At 49.0% G+C, this 27,800-nt stretch overlaps 2 protein-coding genes across 12 annotated transcripts; one reads left to right on the forward strand and one right to left on the reverse strand.

The window, feature by feature from the left end:
* Positions 1-3,714: 3,714 nt before the first annotated feature.
* IL10 (interleukin 10) lies at positions 3,715-9,241 on the reverse strand. 2 transcript variants are annotated; one of them, XR_008750009.1, is made up of 6 exons: positions 8,459-9,241; positions 6,985-7,047; positions 6,524-6,676; positions 5,734-5,799; positions 5,229-5,441; positions 3,715-3,966 (listed from the first exon to the last, which is right to left on the reverse strand). XR_008750009.1 is itself a non-coding variant. In XM_005230324.3 (5 exons), the coding sequence occupies exons 1-5, from the start codon at positions 8,615-8,617 to the stop codon at positions 5,349-5,351; spliced, it is 534 nt and encodes a 177-aa protein (XP_005230381.1). In that variant the 5' UTR covers positions 8,618-9,241; the 3' UTR covers positions 3,715-5,348. The 2 variants fall into 2 exon arrangements, 1 of the variants encoding a protein (XP_005230381.1); XM_005230324.3 differs by having other exon boundaries at positions 3,715-5,441.
* Positions 5,944-27,396, forward strand: LOC101910845 (interleukin-20). 10 transcript variants are annotated; one of them, XM_055819896.1, is made up of 12 exons: positions 5,944-6,203; positions 9,252-9,498; positions 12,316-12,377; positions 12,597-12,783; positions 14,967-14,999; positions 17,938-18,040; positions 20,839-24,141; positions 24,700-24,897; positions 25,008-25,073; positions 25,876-26,028; positions 26,432-26,506; positions 26,614-27,396. In XM_055819896.1, the coding sequence occupies exons 8-12, from the start codon at positions 24,739-24,741 to the stop codon at positions 26,689-26,691; spliced, it is 531 nt and encodes a 176-aa protein (XP_055675871.1). In that variant the 5' UTR covers positions 5,944-6,203; positions 9,252-9,498; positions 12,316-12,377; positions 12,597-12,783; positions 14,967-14,999; positions 17,938-18,040; positions 20,839-24,141; positions 24,700-24,738; the 3' UTR covers positions 26,692-27,396. The 10 variants fall into 10 exon arrangements, with proteins under 10 accessions (XP_055675871.1, XP_055675870.1, XP_055675867.1 ...); XM_055819895.1 differs by having other exon boundaries at positions 12,313-12,377; positions 17,938-24,141; XM_055819892.1 differs by having other exon boundaries at positions 17,938-24,141.
* Positions 27,397-27,800: the final 404 nt, after the last annotated feature.

The raw sequence follows: 27,800 nt of genomic DNA on the forward strand, positions 1-27,800 counted from the left end.
AACAGGGGGCTTCAGCCGCAGCTGGAGCTTGCGTTGGGTGAGACCGACTGGACTTTCTAAAGAGGAAAATGGAAATTAGCTGTGGGTTTTGGTGTTACTCTCTGAAGGCAGCAGCACCAGTGGCACTGACCGATGGGGCATGCTGGGAGGGAGAAATGGGATTTTTTTACGTAGTATTGGCTATGTTATAATGGGCTGGATTGGCCATGCTGTTCCCAGCAGGGTCGCTTCTGGCCTGATGGTGACTGCTCTTCAAAAGCAGTGCAACCACCCCTTGGGAACTGCAGGTCTGATAATCCTCCGTTCTCTGTATTTAGACCAAATCCCCAGTCCTTTTCCTCTAGGGTATAATATTTGAACCTTTATTGTATTTTTTTTTTAACCCCAAAAGTGACTTAACCCCATGCAGCCTGTGCCATACGGGAATGTCTCTGGCACTGGTCAGGGCACAGCGTTTGGCCAGGTGAGGAGCTCAGCCTGGGTGGGCAGGCAGCCCCCTCAGCCCAGGGCGGGCGAGTAACTCAGGCTCCCAGGTACCGAGCTGCTGAGCAGGCAGTGGGCTGAGCGATCCGGAAGAAGATACCCAGCCAGGAAACCATTTCTTTCTGTGGGATAAAAAAAACCAGAAAACCACCACCTCCGATCTATGTGACAGTCTTGTGCTGTTACTGTAACAGCCAGACTGACACTGAGATTGGCAGGAACTACATCAGCACTAAGCGATGGGGATAACGCACCGTGCTGGGGCACGCAGCCACCCCATTGCAGCAGCTTCAGCATTGCAGGAGCAGCAGAAGGCTGCACATGGCAGAAGTGTGCAGGGGGGCACTGTCTTGTTGCGTTTTGTGGAGGGATGCTGGGGCCTTATCACAGCAGAAGCAGCATGCCAGCTCTTGGCTCAGCTCAGCTCACCCGCTGCGTGCACAGAGCATCATGCTGCCATAGCAAAAGAGGGGTTTCTGTCATTTTCCCCCCAAAATGTAGATGTTTTTGGCATGCGTTAGTTGACGTTGGGACCCAAGGGAGTCTGCAGAGCTGCTGCCAGGTCAGGGTGCAGGCTGGCGAGATGCTGTGAGCAGGGAGCTGGGTGATGCTGGTGCTGTGATTCTGGTGGTATGAGGTAGGTATTGTGGGTCACCTAGATGACTTTAATGGTGTCTTGGGTCTCAGCTCTGCAGGCTACCCTTGGGGGGGGGGGTTCCCCCTTTTTTTTTTTTTTAAGTGGCATGTCCTGGCAAGGAGGCACTGCTGTGGACGGGGCTGGTCTAGCAATGGGAAAAGGCTGCTTGAGGGCACAGCCAGAAATGAATCATGGCAATTGCTCCTCCACTGGAGACGTCATCTCTCCATGGTAGGTGCTGTCTTTGCTTGCCCAGACTGCTTCTGCTGGGATTTCCAGAACACCCTTCCTAAAATGTCTTGGGGATGATACATACATGTCTTATTTTAACCCTGGCTGGTAACCAAGAACCACACAGCTGCTTGCTCACTCCCCTGGCACCCAGAGGTGTGGGGAGGAGAATTGGAAAGGAATGTAAAACTCGAGGGTTGAGATAAGAACAGTTTAGTAGGTAAAGCAAAAGCTGCGCTTGCAGGCAAGGCAAAGCAAGGAATTCATTCCCCACTTCCCATGGGCAGGCAGGTGCTCAGCCATCCCAGGGAAGTTGGGCTCTAGCATGCATAATGGTTACTTGGCGAAGACAAATACCATAATGCCGGGTGTCCCCCCTTCCTTCTTCCCCCAGTTTATATACTCAGCATGACGCCGTATGGTATGGAATAGCCCTTTGGCCAGTTCGGGTCAGCTGTCCTGGCTGTGTCCCCTCCCCATTCCCTGTGTCCCTCCAGCCCTCTCGCTGCCAGGGCCCAAGGAACGGAAAAGTCCTTGACTTAGTACAAACACCACCCAGCAACAGCTAAACCCATGTGTCCCATCAACCTTGTTCTCACAGCAAAACCAAACCACAGCACTGCACCAGCTACTAAGAAGAAAACAAACTCCATCCCAGCAGAGACTGGGACAGTATGTTTAGTCAGAGGTGTCTCTGCATGACTTTGCCCACCAGATCTGCATCATGACGCAGGCATGCCTGTGTTTTGGTGACAAATGGCATGGACTTCTTTGCACATGGCTTGCACGGTGATCTAGCACTACGTGTCTGCAGGCTCCTGTTCCTCGCTCCCCCCAGTGAACCCGTGTCCCTGGCTGGGACCCCCACAGCTCCTTTCTGCAGCCCCTCCAGATTCCCAGCCCAGTTTTGGAGGAGCGGAGCTGTATCTCCCTGTCGTGCTAGCTCCCCTCCCACGCTGATGTCCCTGCCAGCAGGCAGCTGATCCGTCCAGATTGCTGACTTGCTTTGCCTCCGTTTTTCTTCTGATTCAGATGACTTCTGTAGCATCAGGCAACTGGAAACCTTTATACAGCAAGAGGCATCCCCTTTGCTTCTTTCCTGTGGTTACTTTAACCAGAGTGACAGCTTTACTGAAAAACTCACCGCAGCTGAGCTGATGCTGCCCTTTTCTCCACACAGAACAGGGTCCTGGCACCAGTGTCGCTCACAAGGGTCCTGGGGCTCCTGCCTCGACCTGAGAGCTCTTCCCTGCCTCTCTAGGGAAGAAAAGCTATGCAAAAGGGAGGAAAATAGGTGCAGAAGGGTCAGGGGAGCGTGTGGACCAGCTCTGCCTGGGGTGAAGCTTTGAGCAGTGCCCCTAAGTGCAGGTTTTACTGAGAGCACAGTCTTTTGGGGCAAATTCAGCAATTCCACTGGCCAACACCGGACTGAAGTCTGGGCAGGAACAGATGTCTAGAAATTATCGTATTACCTGAATTTTTTTTTTTTCATTTCTAATGCAGTTAGGAAAGGAACCCCAGCTGCCAAGCAACACCTGGAGTCTGCCGGACTTGCAAGACAAGGGCTAAGAGCAGTGAAAGCAAAAGAGGCTCCAAAGTGAAACAGGAACGTGGCCAGGTGAGTACCTGCCAGCAGCCGCCCCAGGCTGTCGGTGGGAGCTGGAGTTTGGAAATGGTGACACTGGTTGAATTACGGGTTTCTTAGTAACAGAGCTGTTAATTCCCATGTGTGTGCCAGCTCGGTTTTGTTCAGGATTCAGCTGCTGTGCATATGGATCCATGTGCATAGGTACATAATCCCCAGCCTGAGGACAAGCAAGCGGTTCTGTTGTTAGTTTATGTTATTCTAGCTTTTAGCTAGTATCTACTGTCTGATCTAGGATCAAGGCCGCCTCTGACTGAGAGCAGATGTGAAGTTAAAAACATCCCAGTAGATAAAGAGAGGCAGCAGTGCTCTCTCCTGTAAACCAGGGGAAGGGAGGCACAGGGATGCTGAACCCTGGTGATTAGCGATGACTTTTTGGCACATAATGAGTTATGTGACTGTAAATGCTGCTCTGAAAAGGGCAATGGCTGAAACACTTGCTAGAGTTAGAGGCCGGAGTGACCCATGGAGTACTGTGGGGCCAGTGTTTCTCTACTGTAAGAAATCACTGGCAGGTATTTAATCAGAAATTTGTGTTTAAATGTGAGGACCTCAGGTCTTCTCACTTCCCTGGTTATTAATGCCTGCAACGCACCCTCGGTGGTCCTCCTTGCCTGGATCTGTGTCACCCAGCCTGGTGACACTGGGCACAGCATCTATGCGCTGGTGCTGATTTACAACCCTGTTAACAACTTGCAAGAACAGAACAGAGGCTGTATTCATTAGGAAGTCTTTATTAGCAAAAATAGAAGATTTCTTTTCATACAGATAACCATGCAAAAGTTCACAGATTGACAGAAGCCGTGGCCAAGGCACGGTGCCCCCCGTCAGCGTGACCTCCCCAGGAGTGGAACCACTCTGGGCTCTTGCTGCAGTTCTGAGGCTGTCCTTGCTTCTCCTACAACACCGAAATCCAGGCGTTTGGTGGAAAAACAAGTACAGAGTGGGCTCAACAGGAGCTTAATGTGTCCTGGTAAGAAGCATAAATTAGATGTTACAGTGTTTGGCTGCCACACTGCCCTTGAGCCCACACCACCTGATTGCTTTCAGCAGGAGCGACGCACGGAGCAGCGTTCCTGCTTTGGGGCTGCCCTTGCTCTGGGATAACCAGTTCCCATGTGGGCAGACTGCCAGCAGGAATGCCCCTCTGTCACCATAAATGTACAAATAGAATAAATCAAGTATAAATAGCCTCTTTTCAGTGGTAACTTACAAAGCAAACAACAAACTGACAGTGTTTCATCATATTCGTGCCCTAATACTTCTAAATATTAGAAGCAAATGCCTCCGGGTTTTGGCGATTTCCTCTGGCTCAGCATCCAATATTGTCAGTGCTGCACGCAGCTTCATGTATTTGAATGCAAATTACCCATGCCACCTTAAAATGGTGGTTAATTAAATATCCTCTATCTTCTGAAAGAAAAACTAACAACAACAACAACACCCAATCAAAGACTGGAAAATAGTAAGATTAACTTTAGAAAGTGCAGAGTGGCCGACCCAGCAGCTCTGGAAGTCAGTCATTAGCAACATTTAAGCCAAGTTCTATTAGAACCAAACATTTCATTCTTACTGCTATTTTCTTTTTTTACTTTTCTTTAACCTGGACTAGTATATAGGCTGAAGACTAGAGGCGGGGTTAACTGATCTGCTGCTGTACCATGATTGCACGTGGTTCGCAGGAGTGCGGGTCCTCCCCCACATTGCTTTTCATGCACACCAGAAAAAAATGCCTGTGGTTACGTTTACGATTGTTTTGCTCAGTGCAAAGCCATGGAATAATTTTGAATATTTCAGAGCCTAGTTCCAGCTGCAGAACTTGTGACAGACAGTGACATGGTTATGCATAAAGACATTTGATTGCATAAATAAATAGAGGGATAGAGCATGAGGAGAGCTCTCATTTGCTTAAAATTAAAGTTTGTTGAACTCAGAGCTGGAATTGCTCCTGCTCAGGTGACTGTGCTCGGTGAAATTGGACTCAGGATAAGCTCTGCTCATTATCTGCCCCCCAGAAGAACCCTGCTTTGGGTGTTTAGAAGCTATGAATAAAATAGCACTACTAAAACCAGTATTAAAACATTGAACAATAAATAGTATTTACAAACTCATCACACTTTTCTTCAAAACATATTGTAAACATAAACACTGAGGTATTAGAAGTAATAAATATTAAATTCAGTTGTTTAAACAGACCCTTTTAAATACAACATTAATCTGGAAGTTATTGACCTGTAATTCTTGGCTTGAACCCTAAGATAACTTAAAACTCTCGTGAGCTCTTGCAGCCTAAAGTGGTTTCTGAAACAATCAGCAGGATTTTGTGTGAAAGGTGCAGCCCCGTAGGCGTTCTCACTTCCTTCTCTTCATCAGCAGGTACTCTTCGATGTAGTTGATGAAGATGTCAAACTCTCCCATGGCTTTGTAGATTCCGTTCTCGTTCATCTGCAGGTGAGAGCAGAGCCCATTGAAGCCTGAGCGTGCCGCCGTAGGTGATGCGCGATCGCTAGACACACTGTGCTTCCACCGACACCTCCAGCTTCTCTACCCACCCCTCTGGGGAACCCGCGGCTGCTCCTTCAAGCATCGCGCTCTGGATTCCTCTGCCTTAGTTACTCATATAATTACAGATTTTTTTCGTGTTCTGTTCTCTGTCCTAAGTTGAAGCCAGCAGCAAAATCTACTGGGACAGCGGGTCCCTCCCACCTCAGCACAGCCACGCCAACGGTGACCTCACCTTACTGAATGTCTCCTTAATGTGCTTTATGGTTTTGCTCCTCTTCTCGCACGTGAAGAATCTGTGCTGCAAAAAGACAAGAGCAACGGCTTCAACCACACAGGTTTCCTTCCCGGGGTGTGTGGCAGCAACTCTCCCCTCCTCCTGCCCCTCGTCACTGCCGCCCCACCAGTCTCCACCTTCCCCTTCCCCCCATGCGGCCATGGGGCTCGCTGGGGCAGTAACTGTGGCTGCTTTGCACCGTGCACTGATGAAAGGAGCCTGGCGTGATCTGAGGCATGGATCCTGAACCCTTTCCCAGCCCCGTGCCCCTCGCAGCCAGCCCTGGGTGAGGGCAGCCCTGCGGTGCGCCCTGCCCCAGGCAGGGTTTGTCCCGTCTGACTCAGCCTGCGGCAGGCGATGGGGTCACGGCCACCCCAGGCGTGGGTTCAGGAGGCATCAGCACCGAGCCGCGCTGCTCCAGCACCCAGGTAAGGGATGGACCCTCTGCCCTCCCTCCCCTTATCTCCTCAGCCAGACTCTGTCAGGTGAGGCTGGCTGCAAATAAGTGAACAGAGTCTCTGAGCATCGTTATTTAACTGATGAAAGCCTGGAGAGCCAAGGCTAGGAGAACCCCCATCCTTATAGGGGCTGCCAGCCCACAGCCCTGCTCCTCCACACCACCCTGACACCCATGCTTCTGCCCCCTGCTCCTGGGAACACCCAGCACCCACTCCCCACACTGCTGCTGGTCTGAGACCGACCCTGCACTGATGTCATCCCCACCCCCGTGACTCTGAGCCCCACTCACACAGCGCCTCATTGTCGCCTTCAGGCTGAGCAGCAGGTTGCCCAGGTCGCCCATGCTCTGCTGGTGGTGCGTGCTGGTCCTCATGGCGCTGGGCAGCACCTCCTCCATGTAGAACCGCATCATCTCCGACACTGACTGGCAGCCAAAGGTCCCCTGGGGCGAGAGGAGGTAACCGTGTTGGGGCCAGCCACCAGTGCCGGTGTGTGTGGGTGTTTTTAAAAATCAAAATCGTGCTGGTGGTCAAAGCACTTGCAGCATGACAGCACTGCTGGCTGCGGCTGCAATGTGGGGAGAACCATGCGTCAGCCCTGCCACAGACACACGTGTCACTGCTGGGCTGGAGAACTGACCTTGTGTGACATTGGGAAATGCCTTGATTTCCTATCTGCTTCCTTTCTTACAAAACACTGGCCAAGGGATGAAGAAGGATAAGGGACTTAGATGAGAGTTATCACTCTTACCTTAAATTCATCTAGCAGTTCAGAGCTGAGCAGCTGGATGCTGAGTTCATCATCTTTCGATTGCTGTGGAAGGATGCAATGGAAACGTGAGCTTTAGTCGGGCAGTCAACACTTCTCCCTTTGCCTTTGCCAAACGGTCGTTTCGCTGCTTTGCATTGACGGTCCGGCTGAAGCAAAGGCAAAGAGCAGCCAGCCCACCTGCGTGCACAGCGCGGTGACGCCAGGCGCAGGAGTCACCACTGCTCCGGTTGGGGACCTTGCAGTGCAACCACCGCTCAGTCAAGGCAGCAAGGTAACAAAATCACAGACTTCCCTGCCCTTGATTTTGTTCCTGTGCAACTCCTGCAAAGGGTGTTTGTGTAAGAGCGCTGATGCAAACCGCATCCCTCCTCAGATGAGTGTCAAACTCAGGGCAGCCCCTGGGGCGAGGTACCCCTCCCCCCCAGCCTGTCTGCCCGCCAGCTGCCCCAGCAGGAGGGTTTAATCGCCCTGGTTTCCTTATCCCTGTAAGTCTCCAGTCAATGGGGGAGAAGGGATCTGCGGAGGGTGTTTGTTCTTGCGGCACCTCTGTGGCACCGTCAGCTCTGACAGCCCAGAGAGCTGCGGTGGGGTGGGCTGGCAACACCCAAAGCGTCACCCCATGGCACCGAGTTACTTAAAAGCTTTCCTGAGAGGCTAACAATATTCCTTCCCAACGTTAACTGGGAGATCTACAGCAAGCTTGAAATCTAAAGTCTTGGCTGTGTTTGTTTGATAATAAATGCAAGCCAGGACGTTAGCCTAAGGTTGGATCTGGAGAACTGTCTTGTTTTATTGCTAAAACAACCTGATGTTAAAATAGTAACAAAAGATGCGACCAACCATCTCTATCAGTCCTGGTGCACTAGGTGCTCTGAGTAGATCTCGTACTGCTTCCTCAGCAGCCCCGGGGTCCTGCTAGCAGCTGTGCAAAGCCGTGACCTCCCACAGGCACTGAAGCAAGGGCTAGTTACTGCAGCGTTTCTCTAGTCATAAAACATCATGTTCAGGCTTTTGTGGTTGTTTCAAAGAAAAAGTCTGTAGCAAAAGATTTCCCTTTTCTTCTAGCATTGACTTCAGCGAGGCTGGACCTGGGTCACCCTGCAGAAGGGACAATTTCCTACCTATAAATTCAGTGAATACTTTCATCTGCAACACTTGGGGGGAAGCCTGGCCAGTCAGGCTCACAAGGATTCATTATGAAATCTCGAGCTCATTGTGATTGAAACTAGGAAGAAAGCCTTTGCACATTGTCTCTCAGCAAGCAATGAAACCCAACTTCTCTTGCTCACCCCCACCAGCCCGTAATGCAATACACAACCAAATCGTTTCTGCCAAGAGGAAGCTGTCTTCCTCCTCATCCAAATCACTGAACTTTGCAAAAAAAACCCCCAACAAACCAAAACAACAACAAAAAAATAAAACAAGAAGAAGAGACTAGCAGGATTATACTTACAAAATAATCCTTAATTTCCTCAAACTTCATCCTCAGCTCTTTGAGCTTTGCAGGCAGGAGCTCCGAGAAGTGGAGGCAGCTGGGCTCGGTGGGCGAGCACCTGACAGGCAGGGCGCTGGCAGCCAGGAGCAGCAAGAGCAGGGCTGGGCAGGTTTGCATGCTGCGGAGATGGGCTGCTTGCCTCTTGGTCCAGCTCTCAGCTGAATTTCACAGGAGGGTAAAGAGCAGATCTGCAGCCTTCACCTTGATGGAGCCCCTAATTTATACTCTCAAAACATCGCTCAATTTCCTCTCCCCATTTCCTGGCGAGCAATATTGGGGTTTTAAGTCATTCATTAAAACCAAATGTCACTTGGGTTTCCCGTCAACTTGGGTTTCCTGTTCTCTTGACCCCCCTCCTCTCCTCACACCCCATCAAATCTTTTGTGCTTAGACTCTGCATTTTTTTTTTTCATTGCTTGCTTCTTGTAAATTTAAATGTGGCTAAAGAGGAAAGCTTCAGATACAATGCAAAGAAGAAAAGGTGCTGTGTGTGAGGTTACTTCTGCATTCTCACCATGACTTTTTATTTTCAGATGAATGCCCTACTGTCAGGGGAAAAAAAAGTGTTTCTATTTTTAAAGCTTTGTATCAAACCTGCACTTAGGATCCCCAGCATCATGCATAATTCAGCAGCATTGCTTTTGATGAACCTCTAATAACACACTGTCTCCTTCTTTGGCATTCTAATGCTATACTGAGAATACACATAATAAATGTTAACTTTTTGTTTTGGTTTGGTTTTTTTTTCCAGTTAATGCACACATCTGCTGAAGTTGGTGTGGATTCTCCCTGCCTTCAGCATGCTCAGAGGCTGTGCTCCCGAACTGCAGCTGGTGGTGTGTCTGACCGCTAACAGGATTAGTTCTGTGGGGTGCTGGGATGGAGCGGAGGAGCCCAGCCCGGCTGGGGATGCTCAGGGCCCTCGGGGCTGGTGCTCGGCTGCCTGGCTGCTCACCCAGCACAGGGTTTGTGCCATGGGAGCTACTACGTTCACATCGGTGAGTGGTTTTAAAGTGTATAAGCGAGTCACAAATATTTGTGTTTCTGGTTATTTAATCCGATTTCATTTCCTAGAGATGGACACGAGCCCCATCCAAGCAACCCAGCGGTGACTCCGTGAACTGGGTGTACTGGCTTAGCTGAGCCTTATTGTCCCAGCTCTGATAAAACTACCATCTCTGACATCTCCTTTTCCGTTTCCCTGCTCTTATTCTATATATACAAGTACACTCGCCCCTGCTTCCCTTGTGATAAAGATTTCACTGACAAATGTGAAAATCCAAGAAGGAGAAAGTGGAGATGAGTTCAGCTTTCCTGAAATCGGAGGATTTTCCCTGAAAGCTCCCGTGTTATCTTGAACTAGTGTGCTCTTCCCAGGCTGCCTGCAATGCATTGCTTTTGACAAATCACTTTTCATTTCATTCACCAAACTGAATTTCTTCTAAGTTGAATTTGCAAACCTCTGTGAAGGAACTTGTTAAAAAAAAAACAAAAAAGCTGGAAAATGCCAAGTGTTGGTTTCCATGTATTTAGATTTTGGAAATTTTATTTTTAGGAGAAAGAGAGAGGCATGTTCGGTGAACATATGTGTGAGTAAGAGTGAAGGGGATGAAATATTAGTAATCAAAGGGTTGGAGGCAGAAACGATCTGGGGTTTTGTGTTCTGATTTGTTTTCCTTTTGTTGTTGATGTTGCCTCTTTCTGAGGAGATGAGGAAGCCTGGTCCCGGTGAATCACTGCAGGCACACTAGTTCATCTGAATCACAGCGGATCCGGTCGCCCGCCTTTCTTCCCCTGCAGCCAGGTGTTTTTTCCTCTTGACTGCCAACAGAAGCTATGAGAAAGGAGCAGAGCGAGCGGCAGCAGGTGGCTCGGACAAAACCAAGTAGTTTTAAACCTGACCCATTCCCCTGGTAGGATCCCACCTTTCCCTGCTTTCCCCCTTGGCTCCCACCCTGGGAGAGTTTTTTGCACCCTTTAGCTTAACTCAAATCTGCCACGGGTCAAGAAAGCTTCACTGCCAAGACTTGGCTGGCTGGTGCGGTGTCATCAGGGCACCAAAACTGATGTGGTGAGGTCAGCAGGTGCGATGCTGTCAGGAGCCAGTGCCCTGGAGCAGGGCTGCATGCAGCCCTGGACCAAAGCCCGGAGCTAAACCCACGCCCTTCGGTGGAGGATGCAGCCCTGGGCTCTGCAAACCAGCTCCCCTGCAGCGGAGCTATCACTCCTCATCCTCAGCAGTAGGTTTAGGTGCCGGTATTTTTGTGGGATGCTAAGCAAAGGGGCTTTGGGCACACGGGAATCCCCTCCAGCACGGCACCGGGAGCCCTCCTTCCTTCCTGCCTGCTCATTTCTAACCTTCTCTTATTTTGAACAACCTGTGGGTCCCCATGAGGTCATTTCACTTTGACATCCAGAGTGTGCAGAGCAGTTCTCTGCCTTGTGCAATTCCCTCCTCCTTGTTTTGGAACCTGTTGGTTTTTTGTTTTTTTGGGGGTTTTTTGTGTTTTTTTTTTGGTACAAGCGTAAGCCAGATGTGTCCATTCCACAAAGGAAACTCTAGCCTGCGCACGGATGATACTCTGCTGTGTTTACCTGTATTTCCTTTGCCGTGTCAGAGATCTTGACGGTGCAGTTTCACTCTGACTCATTCTTGCTTACTGCTGTGGAAAGGCATTGACTCTGCAAGTACTACGGAGTGGTTGCATGAATGAATAAAGCACCTTTTCCTAAAGAGTGTCCGGGGGATGTGGGTGTATTTCTAAACCTTTAGGAAACAGCTTTCATGTTTGCCAAGAAGATCATTTCAGGAAGGAAAGCGTGTTACTCAAAAGCCATTCACACATTTTTACCCCACCTCCCACAAACTTCTAAGAGCGGCAGGTTCACAGGAGATGCTCAGCAGGACAGCAGAATTATGTTTCTGCTGTAAAACAGAGGCATCGAGGGAAATGCTTTTCCCCCACAGTGTGCCAGGAGGAAAGGCTGGTCCTGGACATGGTCCTGAGCAACCTGTGCTGGCTGACCCTGCACGTGCAGGGCTGGGGCTCGGGGGTCTTCAGGGGTCCTGTCCTCTGGAGCTGGGTGGCATCTCATGGTTCTTGTTAAAAGGGGCTGCCTATGTGTGTAGCCTTGCTTATGTTGGCAAGCTATTATGTGAGCAAGTTTTTACTTTTTTATTTTTTTTATTATTTTTTTTTCCTTCTTGGTCTCTGCCATTGCTTTCAGACAAAGAAACATTGTGCATTTTAAGCACTATCTATTCTAGATATAGCTTGGAGGATCCCCCAGGTTTCCAGGCTATCATAATGGTGTGTTTCTTTCTTTCCTTTTCAAAAATTTCCCATTTCTCATCCCTTCAGATCTGGGACATCTGCGGCCAGTGATGCTCTGGGGGAAGTGGAGACTTGGTGGCCTTTTATTCACCTTGTGTGAAGAGCAGTTTTGAAGCAATGCTCTCTCAGCGGCCCCATCACTGATGACTAACAGTTCCTGATGGGTGAAGCATAAAGTGGATGCCTTTTTTTTTTTTTTTCTCAAGAATTTTTTGTGCTGGCAATGCATGACATCAGATTTTTCACTTCTGGAAACCTGCTTTGTAGCAGCCTTGTCAAAATTTGCAATGTGATTCATATTGACCTCAACAGGTAAATCCCAAATTACTCTTTGGAAATTTAAGTAATTTCATTTTTTTGTCTTGTAACATCTAAGTGTCCAGAAATCGGTTACTAATCATGAATAGAAGACATTACTGTGACCTCTAATGTGACTTATAATATGACATAGAAAGAGCCTTACATAAAAATTCTTAGCAGGTCCAGAACTTCCATTTGATCTAAATGAAGCTGGAATCATCACATAAAAGCATCGAGTAATGGTGAGTTCCTCCCATCTGTAGAGTCAGTGTTTTTGTGATTAACTTAACTGAGAAATATTTTGTACTTTTTTATTTGCATACATAAAACTCCCAATATTTGCAAGTCCACAGCAGCCTATAAAGTAGCTAGAGAAGAACATCCCTATTTAATATCCTGCCCTGGGACTTCAGGGTGCCCTCTGCCAACTCAGAAGAGCGAGTTGTGCTTTTTTCCCCCAGGTTGCATGTACGTTGCCATTTCAAGCCACTCTGCGAGGGGTGTGCGGAGCTGTGGGTGAGGGTGGTGCTGCTGCAATACCCTCTTGTTGCTGGGTCTTCTAAGGAGCCCATTGGAGCAGGATCGGGCCATCCGCCAGGTGAAGGATGCTGCCCTCACCCCTCTGCAAGGGACCGGATACAAACAGAGGTGTTATTACCTTTCTTCTCTTTTTCTTTCCTCCTGAAATAAGTTGTTGGCGGGGATATTCTTATGCTCACTGTCCCGTCCTGTTTCTGACCATGTAGACACCGATGAGATCTCAGCGCTGGCATTTCAGGGAGTGGGGAGCGTGTGCTCCAAGCGAGCAGGGAGGATGCACCGCCACGGGCTTGGGGCAGAGGGGCTGGAAAGCTGCCTGGAGGGGCTGGTTGGTGGCCGGCTAAACATGAGCCAGAAGTGTGCCCAGGTGGCCAAGGAGGCCAACAGCGTCCTGGCTTGTACCTGAAACAGTGTGGCCAGCAGGACCAGGGCAGTGATGGTCCCCCTGTGCTCAGCACTGGTGAGGCTGCACCGCAGATGCTCTGTTCGGCTGTGGGTCACTCACTGCAAGAAAGACATTGAGGGGCTGGAGCGTGTCCGGAGACGGGCAACGGGGCTGGTGCAGGGGCTGGACCATAAGTCTGGTGAGGAACAGCTGAGGGAACCGGGGGTGTTCAGCCAGGAGAGGAGGAGAATGGGGGGGGGGACCTGACCCCTCTCTCCAACTGCCTGACAGGGGCTGTAGCAAGGCGGGGGTCGGTCTCTTCTCCCAAGTGACAAGCACTAGGATGAGACGAAATGGCCTCAAGTTGCACCAAGGGTGGTTTAGATTAAATATGAGGAAAAAAAAACCTCTTCACCAAAAGGCTTGTCAAACATCAGAAGAGGCTGCGCAGGGATGTGGTGCAGTCAGCATCCCTGGAGGTGCTGAAATGACATGTAGATGTGGCACTCAGGGACATGGGTTAGTGGTGGCCTTGGCAGTGCTGGGTTGATGGCTGGACTGGACGATCTTAAAGGCTTTTTCCAACCTAAACACTTCCATGATTCTAATGAAGCTATCTCAGATGAGTTCGTTTGCAGGGAAGTTAAGAAGGTAAAAGTAGGCAAAAAAATCCTGAATACATGGTCCATTTTGACTCACCCAAATATCTCTTGCACTGCCTTTTTATTTATTTTTTTTAACATTCTACAGAGGCAGTTTTGAGCAACCCCTGTCTTGAACAGGTCATTTCACAAGTGCTGTTTTGATGAGTTTCTTTTTCCTAGTTTTGGTTTTACTGGGCTGTGTGGATCTTCTGGTCAATATTGTCTTTCACGATTTAGCATCGACACTCTGACCAATAATACAAATCCAAACTATTTATAGTTATGAATAGTCGTAAGACAGGAACTGTTTATCATGGTTTGAGAAATCAGATAATGCAAACCAGTTGCTCGGAAGTGTAACGTGACCGTCAGGGTGGATTACGGAGGCATCTTCACTCACTTTCCACATCAGCAGCAGGACCCTCGGCCTGAAGCCAAACACCACGCTGGGTCACTCACGCAGTGGAGTTTCGGGGTGATTTTTTGTTGGTTTTTTTTTTGTACGGTGCCCAGCAGCTCATGCTGTGGGTTGAGAAATCCCGGGTTTTCTTTTCCACTCCGCAACACGCAGATAAGCACATGCCGCAACTGGCGATGCCGCACGTGACGGCACGTGATGGCGGGTCATCCCCGGTGCCGTGAGGGATGCTGCAGCATCTCCAGCGCTGCCTGGGGATTTCCCTGCGTGCCCCCGCTGTGGCTTTCTGCTCCAAAATCATTAGTGTGATAACGCCATGAGTCCTGGGACTCCCCGTTCTGTACAGGCTGAAGCCGGGGTCTGAGCTGGTGCGTTACTCAACCAGCAAAGTGACAGCGGTGGCTGCACTTGGACCTGGCATCTCAGAACCCCCCCAGATGCCAAAGTGAACAAGTTTCATGATGCAAATTCCCAGAATTGTCAGCCCGGAGGCTCTTGCTGACACCACTGCCCTTTCAGTGAAAAAGCAATAAAACAGAATTACTAGAAGTTTTTTCCTCTCGGTGAATCTGTTTATTTTAAGTTGAGGAATTTCTAATTAACAGCCTCAGCACAGGGTGCGCGTCGGGCTGTGCTACAGGTAGGCGGGGAAAGAATGATCATAGTTTGACCTCGCCTACGTAAGCAGAGATTTTTTGATTAAAAAATGATCCGTCAGATGTGCTTTTCGGAGGTTTCAAAGAGGTTTACGTATTTTGTTTAGATTTTCTACCTCCATGTTCAGATCTCCCTTCTGTTTTCTCTCTCTTTTTCATTATTATATTTTTTTTTTTTTTTTTTACAGGGAGTGATACAAACTGGCTGTTTCTCCTGCAAGGTATCCTAATTACAGAGACCCAAAGCAAATGTGAACTTGAGTTATGAAAGCAGTAGAATTCAGTAACTGAAAAGCTATTACTGAGACGGCATTGTGCCCAGGGGTAACACCTGCTTCCCTCCATGGGAGCTGGGCTGTCTGCTCCGCTCCTGCTCAGCACCGGTCTCACTGCACTTCTTCAGCAATTTGCCCAGGATTTATCTTTTTGTGGAAGTCTGAGGAAGGTTTCCTTCAGTAATGGGATCAGGCTCTTATGTCCCTTTTTGCTTATTGCTTTCCATTAGCTTTTGAGGGCTGTAACTAGGAAGTGGGAGATGAACCTGGATGGTGGAAACCCCCTTTCACTGCAAATGGTATTACAAAAAAAAAAAAAAAAAAAAAAAAAAAGAAGAAGGATCTGAAGTGAACTTCCCCTGCTAGCTGTCCGCTGCTTGTCAGGAAAGGAGACTGGCAGTTCATCACCCGCTCCTTGGAAGAGGCTGGCAGTGTGTTTGCTGAAAATATAGTCAAATGTAAGAGTTGCAACCTGGCAAAGCCCCTGATTTAAGGGATTTTGCTGGTTTCTTTGTGCAGTGGGGGAATGTGCAGCAGGTGACTGAGTCTTCAGTTTTCCACCGAGCTGAGAGGGTGCTCTGGTTAGCAGAGGGCTCGTCCTGCCTGCGTGGGTCTGCCCGGGCTGCGGTAGGAACGCTGATGTCCCACGGACACGCCGATGCTGATGCTCCCCATGTGTGCTGGGGCCAGGGCAGAGCTGTACGGCGGGGCTGATAACAGGATAAACCTCTGGACAAATTAACCTTGCCTCATAGCATGATTTTCTGGGAATTTATACCCAGAAGCAAACGGTGGCTGTGATGGATGGTGAAAGAGGGGCCTCTCCTGCCACTGAGGGCAGTGCAAGGCTTGGGGTGGGACAAACCCTTTGGGGCTCTGGGGACACGCAGGTCTCAGTATGCACCTGGTGAGTGGGGGTTGTGTCCTGGGGAGGCTGGCGGAGCCCTGGGGCAGCCGCGTGGCAGCTCCTGCTCATCCCGGGGCCGAAGCTGTTTCCGTGGGGGATCGGGTGCTGTGCATGGCCCCTTGCCGGGCGTGCTCGCGGCAGCGGTGGCTCTGCCCGCACACCTCCTGGGCAGCACCTTGAATTTACCAGAAGACAGCGCTTTTCCCTCCCAGCTTCTCCTCCAGCCACCCTGCAGAGCTCAGGGGAGAAATCATCCTGATCAGTCCGGGCAGACCGTGCTCTTACCCCGCAGCTACCGCTCACGGGGCAGCTTGCACCCCCTAAATCCTCCCCTGGCACCCTGACGGTTTTGCCCCCCAGGACTTTTGCTTGGGGCACTGTTTGTCATGCCTGAGCTCTGTGTTGCTCCTCCTTAGGCGAGTGGTAGTGTCCTTCATTAAGCCACCTTGCTGGATGAGCTGGGGGGCGGCTGTGCAGCTCCAGTGCGGGGAGGGACGCACCTCTGCCAGGCCAGCCTGGATGAAAGGAATTAAGCAAACAGGAGGTGGGAGAACAGCGCAGGAGACTTCCCAGCGTGGGCTTGTCCTCATGCCTGCTCCAGGGGATTTGGTGCCACTTTGCCTGGTTTTTGCTCATTTCCACAGGCCACGTATTATCAAATAAGGGAGGGAGCAGGGAGCCGAGCGGCTGTGACTTGGCAGCAAGAGCCCTTTTTGCTGTCTTTCCCCTCCAGTCCCTCTCTGCCCTCGGGCTGGGGCTGGAGCAGGCAGCGCTCTCGGGGTGCCTCCGTGCGGGTTCACATGCCTCCAGCACCAGCGAAACCAGATTTGGCCCCTCACGGTTGTGAAATTGAGACTGATTCAAGTCCCGAGTTAATATGTACCCAAGGCAATATTAACCCAGCCAAAACCGAAACCTGAGTTTAAGAGCTGGGTTATGTACAGAATCCACAGTGAATTTACTGAAACATAAGTTTCAGTTTTGGTGAAAGCTAAATCTATGACAGCGCTGACTGGCTATTGGAGTGATTCATTTGCTCCCCAGATAATTTAAAAATGGAGCTGATAGCAGCAAGCACTCAGTTTCTCCTCTATTAGGCATCATTTATTGCCTGCACCATCAGCACATTTGGTGCTCCTGGGCAAACCCGAGCGCTGTGTGGGACAGCCGGCTTGCTCACTGGCTCAAACCTCAGGCCAAGCCCAGGTGCTGTAAAAAACACTCTGTGTGACTTTTGCTATCCCATCGGGTTTTAGTTCTTCCAAAAATAAGGATGGGAGGAACAGGAGAGCCAGGCGAGAGGGACATGCACTTCAGCAGAGCAGGGTCTGGTACTGGCTACGCTGCTGCCTGGCGCCCGGTGCCAGCACTGCCGGTGGCATCGCTCTCGGTGCCAGTGTTGCCGGTGGCATTGCTCTCGGTGGCATCACTCTCCGTGGCAGCGGCAGCCTACATGATGGGTGTTTCTCTTCCCTCCAGGGCATCGCTGTGATTATGTGAAAAGCCAGGCCATCCAAAGCCTGAAGCTTTGCAGGAGGTGGACATAGTTTGGTATTTTGGCACGAAGCGTCTCTCGTGCCCTGGCTGCGCTTTGTGACCCAGGAGAGCAGATGGTTCCCCCAATAACCACGCACGTGCTGTTCTGTGTGACTCTGTATCTCCGCGTGCTGCAGAGAGCACCTGGGAACTGCTGCCGTTTTCTGGGACTGTTCATTTGAATTTTCCAAGTAAAGAACTTCAGCTTTAGTTTTCTAAACATTAGCAACCCTTTTCTGAAGAAGAGCCCGTTGGTGGGGAACAGCACCCCAGAACCGTCTGCACAAACTCTTCTAGAGTTGCGGCAGCATCCACGGGCTTCAGCTGGGGATCCTCAGGCTCACTATGGAAAATCCCTATCCTTGGAATGAGCTGTTTTCTTCAAATGTGGCAAATTTGTGTCTCCTCTCTGGTGCTCTGTCTCATGTCTCTTTCTTTTAGATGCCCACTTTCCAAGGGGCCACCTTGCTCCATCAACAGTGTAACCCAGTGTCCATGGGAGCCCCCCAGGACTGCAGCAACAAGCGAAGCATCACTATGGCTGGTAATGAGAATTATGATTGTAGTACTAATTGCAAGAGAGGGGAAAAAAATAAATTAGAAGCAAGCATAGTAAACAATCTATATTCTACAGGGAAGATGTGCGTGGGGGCTACTTGCGGGTTTTGGAAGTGGAAATTTGATTGGCTTGGGCATTTTTCTTAGTCCGTGATCACAGCTCTGTCCCGCAGAAAAACCTTTCAGGAAAGATTCGTTTCTCTGTGAACTGCTGGTCCTCCCAGCAGCCTTGCAGGCCAGCGCTTCTTAGGCAGCTTGAAATCTTCATTGTACTTCAGCATTTTCTATACATTAGCATTATGTTTGCTTAGAGAAGCCCAATTGCTAATATGTCAGATGCCCACATCAAAAAGCTTATGAAACCTCCTGGAAACTGAGAAAGCCTCGTTCAATCAGCCTGTGTTTAATTCCGTTGGCAGAGGTGAGTCTGTGAAATACATGCACGTTTGGAGACCAGTGCACGTTTTGGCATGTGCGTTGGGCTTTACATCATTCTCTTGTGGATGCTTCTGTTTGTCTTCAATGGCAGGGCAGTGCTTTTCAGGGAACTACACCTCAAATTTTGCTGAGATAGAAAATTTCCTTAACATCGGTGGGGAAAAGAAGAAAAAACTCAAACCATTGAAATTCACCCTGCCTGGGAGATCTTGCTGAAACGATCACAAGAGAGTGACGTGCCCAAGCCGTGGGCTGCTGAACCATTCCGATAACTCCTGAGCTGTTGCAGTTTTGGGGGGGGGTGGGAATTTCCCCAAGAGCAATTTGATTCTCCAGCCAGTTCCTGAATTTAGCAGGAATGCGCTGAGCTCCCCTGGGCTGGTCCTTAGCATCACACACCGCTTGTGCACCTGCCTGGGTTTGAGCACAGCGGCGCTTTGGCTGGACCCACCACTTTTTGAAGACACACTTTGCTGAGAACACGGAGGTGGCTGTTGAAACCAGCTGCCGGACAGTTGAAGGCAAGTGAGCAGAAGCTGCTCTTTAGCTGTATTATCAACCTGTAGAGACCTGACATGTGCATTTCCCTTTGGGGAAGATGCCATTTATGATAACTAAAATATGCTTCACATTTTATCAAAAAAGGAGAAGCAAGAATTTAACCTTCAACACCCCCCCACCCCACCCCCGGTGACTAAGTTGATGATTTTCTACAGAACAGCTATGTCGGTGTATGAGATCCTCCACCACACTTTTCCCCTTCCACAAAGGTGAATCTTACTTGAGGGGGGGAGGGAAACAAAAAAGGCACTCTTTTTTGCATTTTTCTTTACCCTCTTTGGGTGAAATCCTGGCTTGGTGGCAGCACTGCCATTGGTGAGTCACACAGATGTGTCACATCTGCTCCATGAAGGCGGTGGCTGAGGCACTGTCATTTTCTATGACGCGCAACCCTGCACAGCCGGGAGCTGACCATGACCCAGCCGAGGACATGTAGCGAGGACAGAGTGAGCCCAGGGCCACCCACAGCACCGGGGGGATGCTCCTGGGGAGGTGGCTCTGTCCCCTTTCTGATGAGCTGTGCACTGGGGACACCCTGGGCTGGGCTACAGGTAACAGAAAATGGCAAAAGCAGCTCCAGAGGGACGGTTGTGGGCAATGCCCCAAATCAGGATGATTCAGGCATTGTCTCAGGGTGCAGGACACTCTCCCAGGCTATCCTGAAGTCCTGGGAGAGTTTACTGAGGAAAAGAGATTTTTAATTTTGTCAGCAGCACTGCAGAGCTGGGGCTGCGCAAGCAGCAGGGCTGGCAAGCCTGCTGGGTAACCAGCCCCTGGTTTCTGTCGATAATGAACTGCGCTAATTAAGATGGTGAAGAGCAGCCAGATTTTCAGAAGCTAGGAGAGGACGCTGGCAGCCGTGGAACACATTTCCGTCACGAAGAGCAAAGCGTGTCCGTGCAGAAGCTAATGGAAAGAGTGACGCCGGGGCGGGTGACACCCAGCTGGGTGCCGGTGTGAATCCCTGGGTTTCGAGAGGACGGTGCGGGATGGGCACTTGTCCAAACGAGGTTTGAAATGGGCTCTGGAGGGGAGGGCCAGGTGACTGTGTGACAATTAAACCTCTGGTGTTTCAGGTGCTGGGAACTACTCAGAGCTGCAGCATAGCACCACTGCTGCAGTCAATCTTCCCATTAGCACCCGGCTATGATTAAGGCAGGGCTGTCTGATGATTTACACCACTGCAAGTATCTCAGAAATTACTCCACTGCATAAAAACCAAGTGGAAACATTTTCCTCTGCTGGTGGAAGCAGAATTACGTTCCTTGGCAGGGGTTTTGGTAAGCTACAGTACTACCAGGAGAGATGTAAAAGCCTACAAGCATTTTTGTTTCGGGTGGCTGAGTCTGTTTTTGCAGATCTTTTCCTGAAGGATGTCAGGAAGAGTTGCTGAGTCCAGATATTTTTGCTGGATTTGGTTAAGTCTCGACTTTTCGTCTATTAAAATGACTGGAGGCATTTCTGTCATTCGCATTGTCTAGTTCTGGGGACCTGTGCACAAACCATTATCAACCTCATATCTGAAACACTGGTGTACCTAAAGCTGCTGTGAAAAATGAGTAATGACAAAGAATGGCAAACCAAGAATGGTCTGTGAAGTATTATCAGATCTTCTTACAGCATGAAACTACATTGAAATGCACTATTGAAACTGGTACATTATCACTCTGAAACACTTTACTGGAAACCTAGTTAACGTGTCTGTGGTCAGTTCTTAACAGCGTGGCTCCTTCAGATCAGAACAGCCTGATTATTTTTTTTTTTAAGGATTATTTTTTTTTTTAGGATAAGCCAAAATCTTTTTGATATGTGAAATTAATAATACTGGGTCAGTGCTGGATGATGCCAAGCAGGACTGCAGTGACTCCACAGTAAGTGGGGTGCACAGGGCATGGCTCAGCCCCGATGCTGGAGCAGGGCTGGGAGCTGCTGCTGAATTTCCCTGACGTACCCGGCCATCGGTGAGTAGGTATCTTGTCTCATGTCACGCTCCCAGGCTCTCCGGGAACATCTGCTTTGTTAGTCATTTCAACGAGCCATTTGCCTGCAGCAGTCTGGTGCTTTCTGCTGTTACTGAGATGCTTCCATCACCACAGCAGCCACGCCAGCTCTGCGCGGTGGTGGTGATTTGGCCGCCTGCTTGGCAGGGTGAGGCTGAGCATCGGTCCTGGCAGCGGTTGGAGATGCTGAGAGCTGGGGTGGTCCAAGAGGTTGCACTTGGGATCTTCCCTTTGGCCCCTTTTGTGCCTTTTTGAGTTGATGTGAGACATGCAGGAGCTGTGCTCCTCACCACGGACTTTGTAAAAATGATTTCTCAGATAAGCTAATGATACACATGGCTTATTTTTTAATTCCTTACCACGGTGGCAGATAGCTAACAACCCTCTATGCTGCCTTTGCTTGTTATTTGGGTTGCAACTACTTTCAGTGTGCCCTGTCACAACGTGCCTACTGTAAAATCCTGAGGGAGGAGACCTCTGCCATTAGCTGGGAGTTGCCTGGAAGGATTCCTGGGGAGAGGACCACTTCCCTGCTCCCAGCACACACCCCAGCGCCGCAGTATGCGAAAGGCTGAATTATTCTGGGAGCGCCTGGGGGAGTCTGTTCCCATTTTACTATCTGAGCTCATCTGCATCGTCACTCTACTGTGCTTCAGAAATCCCTGTTTCTCCTTTTCCTCTTCCTTCCCAGAGCATATGGGAAAAGTCTTGCTGTTTTATTGAGGCTATTTTCATATTGCTGTAGCTGGCAGGTAGGCGAGAGCCTCCCTCAGGCAGGCTCTGGGGAAAGCCAGGCTGGGCTGACTGGCTTCCATTAGGACTTGGTCCAACACGTACTGGGGTCCCTGCTGATGCCATCCCATCTGCTCCAAAAAGCCAGGGTTTCGGACCTCCCCCAGGTCCAGCACTTGGGGCAATCCATTACCATCATTGCACACAGACTTAAAAAACAAAACTAGAAACCTGTCTGGACTGTCTCCCCCACTCTCATGCAGTTCTTCTCCTCCTTGCCCTTGCGGGGAGGGTGCTTCACAAGAGGGCAGCAGCAGGACAGAGGGGCCACGGGACGCCCCAGGACAATGCAGAGTCTGGAATAAGCAAGGCCCTGGATCCTGATAATACACAACATTTCACTCCTGGTCCCACAGCGTCCCGGCATCTTTCCTCCACCAGCCTGGCTGGCAATCTTTAGCCCATGACTGTTTCTTGCCTGCTGGCGTTTGGTTGACCTGCCTTGAGTGTCAATTCAGTTACCAAAAGGAGAAAAAAAAAATTTTAAAAATCCCTTCTTCTCATCTCTAATTTACATAATTAAGTAAGAACTTATTGCCTCTTCGCCCATTTCCTCACCGAGGCTGGGTGTGCACCAGGCTGCCTGGGAACGGTGCCGGTGCCTCTTCCTCTGCTCCAAGCAAAACTTTTACTGCAATTAGAGGCAGCAGCTGGGAATTGGGAGAGGAAGGCAGGCAGTAGCAGCCTTGGGCTGCTGAGGAGCCCTCTGACACCTCAGCAAGGGCAAATGCAACCTGCTGCAGATTTGGACCTGCCTTTTGGCTGCCTTACAGGGATGAAGGAGGAGGCATGTTTGGTGTATTTGAGGTCGTTTCAGCAATACTGAATGCAATACTATGACTAGCCTGGGCATAAAATCTATTTGTTTAGTCCTCCCTTGATGACTGATACATGCTCAAGATTGAGCTTGGTTATCAATGAATTACTCACCCAGCAAAACTTTGTAGAACAGCCCTGGCCCACAGGCAGCGGCACACAAGATACACCTGCGTTGCAACAGGCACACGCTCAGGCTGCTGCTCTCGCCCAGAGCATTGTGGCTGCCCCAGAGGTTGGCTGTGAGGTTAAAGGGGTGCCTTCTCCACCTCCATGCCCTCCAAATCCCTCTGACTTTCCCTTCTGGGTACAGGGAGCCCAAGAAGTTTTTTTGACTGCTCATTTTCGCTTGTAGACTGAACTGAGCTACCTCCAGAGGGCTTACAGAAGCAACCAAACTAACTTCAGAGCCAACAGCGTGGTGAACCAGCCTGCCTTTTGCACCAGTACTGCCACTTTCATGTGACAACATGCCCCAGCTGGCAAACCCTAGTTCCTTGGGGACAGCCTGGATCTGAAATGTTGGTACAAGAACATACCTGGTTCGCTCGAGGACCTTGGCTGCATCAGTTTTGCTCAGCAGCTAATGCCTGTGGCAGGGTGACCATAGCCTGTGTGGTCCAGGTCTTTGCTGGCAGGTAAAATGCCCCCGCTGCCTCTGGGCTGGTGGTCTTTTAAAGGTTTGAGTGAAATTTCTGCCCTTCTGCAAGGTGATAGCTTTGGACTGTGCGTAATGCTCACCCAAGTCATCTGTGCTCCAGAAAACAAAGTGACTTCTGGCACCGAGGTGGGAGCTGTGTCATCCCAAAGCCCTACCATCTCATACCTGCACATCTTTGGTCTCCAAACACTAGGGATGTGCCGATGGAGATAAACACCCATCCACCTGAGGAGCAAGCCTGAGAGCCTCCCCATAGTGTGAAGGCCCTGTGTGCCAGGACAGTGATGGAGAAAGACCTTGCCAGCTTTCTGAGTAATGCCACTTTTACTAGCCCACCACGTCTGTTTGCCAGAGACCCTGGGGTGTTTGGACCGCTGGCATCCCAAGGGGTGATGCCATGTGGCTTCCCACATCCCAGCGCCTCTGTGATGAGCAGGGAACAGCCCATCTCCAGGAGGGACTTGGCAGCGTGGCTCTGTGCTTGGGGGAGCCCTCCAGCTTGGCATTTTGGGAATGTAACTCCCATGATGGTCCCTCCTTTTGGTCACATCCCTCTTCCCGAATGAAAAATGATACAGCAATGCCAAGATTTCCCGCCTCCATAGGTTAGGGAAACACCTGTGGGTGAAAGAGTTGGTCCCTTTCACTAGCTAATTAATTCAGTAAATTACAAAGGGAAATACATGCTGGGAAAAGCAAGAAAAATCCCAAAAGTTAATCCCAGAGTTATTTCCTCCTGATACCTGGATAAAAACACCGTCTTTGGAGCTCTTCAGGTCAGTCGTCGGCGAGACCGGTGAACCCACATCAAAGAACAAGGTAAGATGTTGATTTTATCCTTTTGCTCTATGTGTTTGTGCGTGCTTCCTTGTATTCCCGTTATGTATCTCTGAAAGTTTTTTTTTGTTTTATTAATAACCTTAATTTTCATTGCTAACAGAACTTGCATTTGATGTATGCTGTTTCTGAGGGAAAGCATTTTCTTTTGTGATCAGACTTTGGTGATCTGCTTTCACTCACAGTTACCTCCTGCTGCTTCTGCCAGCAGACTTAAAAATTTAATTTATCTGTATGTATTTTTCTCATGAAAATTTTTCAAAAGTACTTTGTCCATTTACATGCAATCTTTTACTGGTTTTTGGTTTTGGTGTGGGGTTTTTTTTTCCTTCTTTTGGGATCTTCTGTTAAATATTCGGGTTTATTTGATTTTTTTTCTCTTGCACATGGGGAATACAAAAGAAACATGTAAGAGATACTAGTTAGTGTGGTTTTTTAATAGACATGTGCAAGTACTATATAAAATAAGTATATTTTCGTAAGCATCACAACTGTGTTAGTTAGAAAAAATAGCGAGGCAATATTATCTTCCTTGAGCAGGTCTCCCAGGCAGCCGGCTGTGCTTGCATCTGCAGCAGCATGAAGGGATCCCACTTGTTCCCCTGCCTCCTCTCCGTGTCATGCTGGTTGCATTTGACGCTGACAGCTGGGCACAAAATCTTCCACTTTGGACCCTGCAGGGTCTCAGTGAGCATGACCGAGATTAGGTCTGGTTTCACCGCAATTAAAGCCAACATCGTAAGTATTGCTCGGGGCTCTTGTGGAGCTGGGGAAGCTTTGTGGTCAGCTGCTCCCGAAGCCCCTCTGGAGCCAGCACGTACATCACCAGCTCTGTCTTCTCTGTGCAGCAAGCCAGAGATCCCATCAGGACCCTGAGCATCTTGTCGTACCCGCACTCCCTGCACAAGGTTAAGGTAGGTGTGTCCTTACCTCATCTCTAGTTTTTCTCTGAATAATTTTGCCCAGCTAGCATCCTAACAGCAGTCATGAGGTGTATGAGCTCAGGGCATTTGGGGAAGTTGTTCTATACCATCACTTTGTCTAAGTTCCTGCAAAATGCAGACGCCGAGCAGGTCAGGGAGGATAAAGTGATGCGGATCACGTATGCGAGAAGAGGTGGGTGTCCCACTGCCGGTTCCTGCCCTGCGGCAGGCTGCAGCGCACAGGGCTTTCGCCCTGACTGGCTTTCCAGAAATGGTGGGCAGAGATTTTTGTGTGTGTTGTTGCACATGATGCTCCACTTACGGGAGCTTTAGCTGTGGCTTCCCACCGCCTCTGTCCGTGAAGGCATAGTAAGGTGAATCAGGATTTGGGTGGAAAGCAATTAAAGAATCCGAAAGCAGATGAATGTGATCTTGGGAGGTGAGATATATTACAAATAAGTATTTTGTGGCTCCCTTACACTCTGAAGCACTAGATGTGGGTCACTGTTTCAGGTGTCAGCCAGCTACAATATCAGCTATTTATTTTGCTGACTAAGTGAGACGTGCTGAAGATGGCTCTCCTGAAAATCAGTCTAAAATAATTTCCCATATATATTATCAGATTACATCAGTCATCACTGAAAAAGCTTTATATGAATCCAAACATCCTGCTGTGCTCAGCTCCTGTGCTTGGTGTTACAGATAGTTTATTCTAGAGAAGGGCAGAAAGGTTGGTGACTACAGGTTTATAGCACTTTGGAGGACCGTTTAAAAATGAAATATATTCCTTAAGTCTTCAGATAGATGCTGCATCATCCATCACCTTTTGAACTTCTACGTGGACAAAGTTTTCAAACACTGCAAGACCGAAGATTCATATGTGAACCGAAAAATCAGCAGCATAGCCAACTCCTTCCTCAGCCTGAAGAGGAAACTTGGGCAGTGTGTAAGTCTTGAGTATTGTTACCGTTTAGTTTTATCTGTCTGTACTTGGTATATAGATAAACCTAAACATTTTATAAAGTTACAACATCATTATTGATAAAAATGGTTTCAGCGAGAGTACAAAGAAGCGTGATCAGAAGAGTACATGTATCTGCTCAGAAATTGTTACACTTGCCCACTCATCAGCAAACTCCCACATTAGTTCTGAAGAACAATATTTATCCTGTCCCTCTGTCTGTCAAAATAAACTGTTCTTAGCTGGCGTCTGAGTTAAGGACCTGCAGCCCTTTCCGCAGCTTAACGAGGTCCCTGTCTACACAGTACTTTCCAGCATAATTAGAAAGTGGTCTCCTACTTTCAAAAATTAACCCTCTGAACTAATGAATTCTATCTTCTTTTTCTAGCATGAGCAAAACAAATGCACATGTGGACAGGAATCCCCTGAGAAGTTTAAGCAAATACTTGCCAACTATGAAGGGGTAAGTTGATAACTAAGCCTAGTAATTAACACAGATATTCAGATTCTCTTTACGTTAGCTTGTACTCGCTACCTTTGCTTACAACCTGTTCCTTGATATCATTTCAGCTGAACGTCACATCTGCAGCAATTAAATCCCTGGGCGAGCTGGACATCCTACTAGACTGGATGGAGAAATCTCGTTAGAGAGCAGAAGGCGTTAATGACCCATGGACGGCTGGGGCTAGCGAAGCTGCTGGGACATTGCTCACACCGGTGGTCAGTGGGAAAATAATGTTCTGTTTTGGTTCAGTTTCTCACTGCTCACAGCTGTGTTCAGGCAAGCGCCGAGTGTTTCACTCGCCAGGTAATGGGCGAGCGCATCAGAGCCCTGCATTAATATGGAAATAGCGAGTCCGATCACATCAGCACAGCTCTCGCTTAGCTGACTTCTATCAAAGGATGCCCTCCAAGGGTAAATCTAAAAGCGTTTCTCTTGCTAGCAGACTAAGCTGTGATCATTTCATTGAAGTATTGTTTAAATTATACAATTTTTGTATAGGGAATGTGTATTCATGAGTGCTGAGTGCCTGCTGGAATGACCCTGGTGTAGTTAATGCTGTGGAGCAAGGCTCATGAATCTGGCCTCAGTCTTATGTGGCTGCTGCTGCTGACTGATCTGGCTGAAGCAAGGTGCACAGTCTGAGAAATGCTTTCAAGAATAGGTTCTAGCAGACCTGCATTTCCTTTTGACATGGTATTTTCTGCCTTATCAGTAAAAGAAAAGTTTCTATGCAAGATATGTGGTCGCTGAAGAGAAAAGGGTTCTTGTATGCATTGTAATTTACTGACAGCAGTAAGTTTTGTGGAAGTCTGCTACAATTACTGTAAATAAACCCCACTTGAAACTGTTCTGAGTCTGTCTGTCAGAATTCTGAGGAATTATAAGTTTTCTGTTGGCAAAACTTTCTAAATTCACCGTGGTGCTCTTTGTAGCAGATACTGTCACTCCTGGTACCACCAGCATCCCAGAGGTGATGCATCGTTCCTGGCATGCCACAGAGACCAAAGTTGAGACCTGAGTGGCACTAAATCACCCCAGCTTGTCCCTGAGGCCATTTTTATTGCGCATTATGTACAGCTCTGGTCTGTTTTCACCCATTTTGGACTTTTTTAGCTGCACACACATTGCTGGTACCCATTGGTTCTGCATGCTGTAAATCCCTTTTCCACTGTGTTTTCCCACAAGGTGTTAATACACAACATCGCTGTAGCATCTGACCATGGCAGAGGTCTAATATGTTCGTAAATTAACC

This window comes from Falco peregrinus, chromosome 16, assembly GCF_023634155.1.
Source record: "Falco peregrinus isolate bFalPer1 chromosome 16, bFalPer1.pri, whole genome shotgun sequence".
Classification (NCBI taxonomy): Eukaryota; Metazoa; Chordata; class Aves; order Falconiformes; family Falconidae; genus Falco; species Falco peregrinus.

Bases quoted from the DNA above. Each gene is read 5' to 3' on its own strand.
- IL10 (XM_005230324.3), bottom strand. From the start codon at position 8,617: ATGCAAACCTGCCCAGCCCTGCTCTTGCTGCTCCTGGCTGCCAGCGCC. The intron at 7,048-8,458 runs GTAAGTATAATC...ATCCTTCCACAG, and splicing joins AGGAAATTAAGGATTATTTT to CAATCGAAAGATGATGAACT. The intron at 6,677-6,984 runs GTAAGAGTGATA...CTCTCGCCCCAG, and splicing joins AACTGCTAGATGAATTTAAG to GGGACCTTTGGCTGCCAGTC.
- LOC101910845 (XM_055819895.1), top strand. From the start codon at position 24,739: ATGAAGGGATCCCACTTGTTCCCCTGCCTCCTCTCCGTGTCATGCTGG. The intron at 26,029-26,431 runs GTAAGTCTTGAG...TTCTTTTTCTAG, and splicing joins AGAGGAAACTTGGGCAGTGT to CATGAGCAAAACAAATGCAC. The intron at 26,507-26,613 runs GTAAGTTGATAA...ATATCATTTCAG, and splicing joins TACTTGCCAACTATGAAGGG to CTGAACGTCACATCTGCAGC.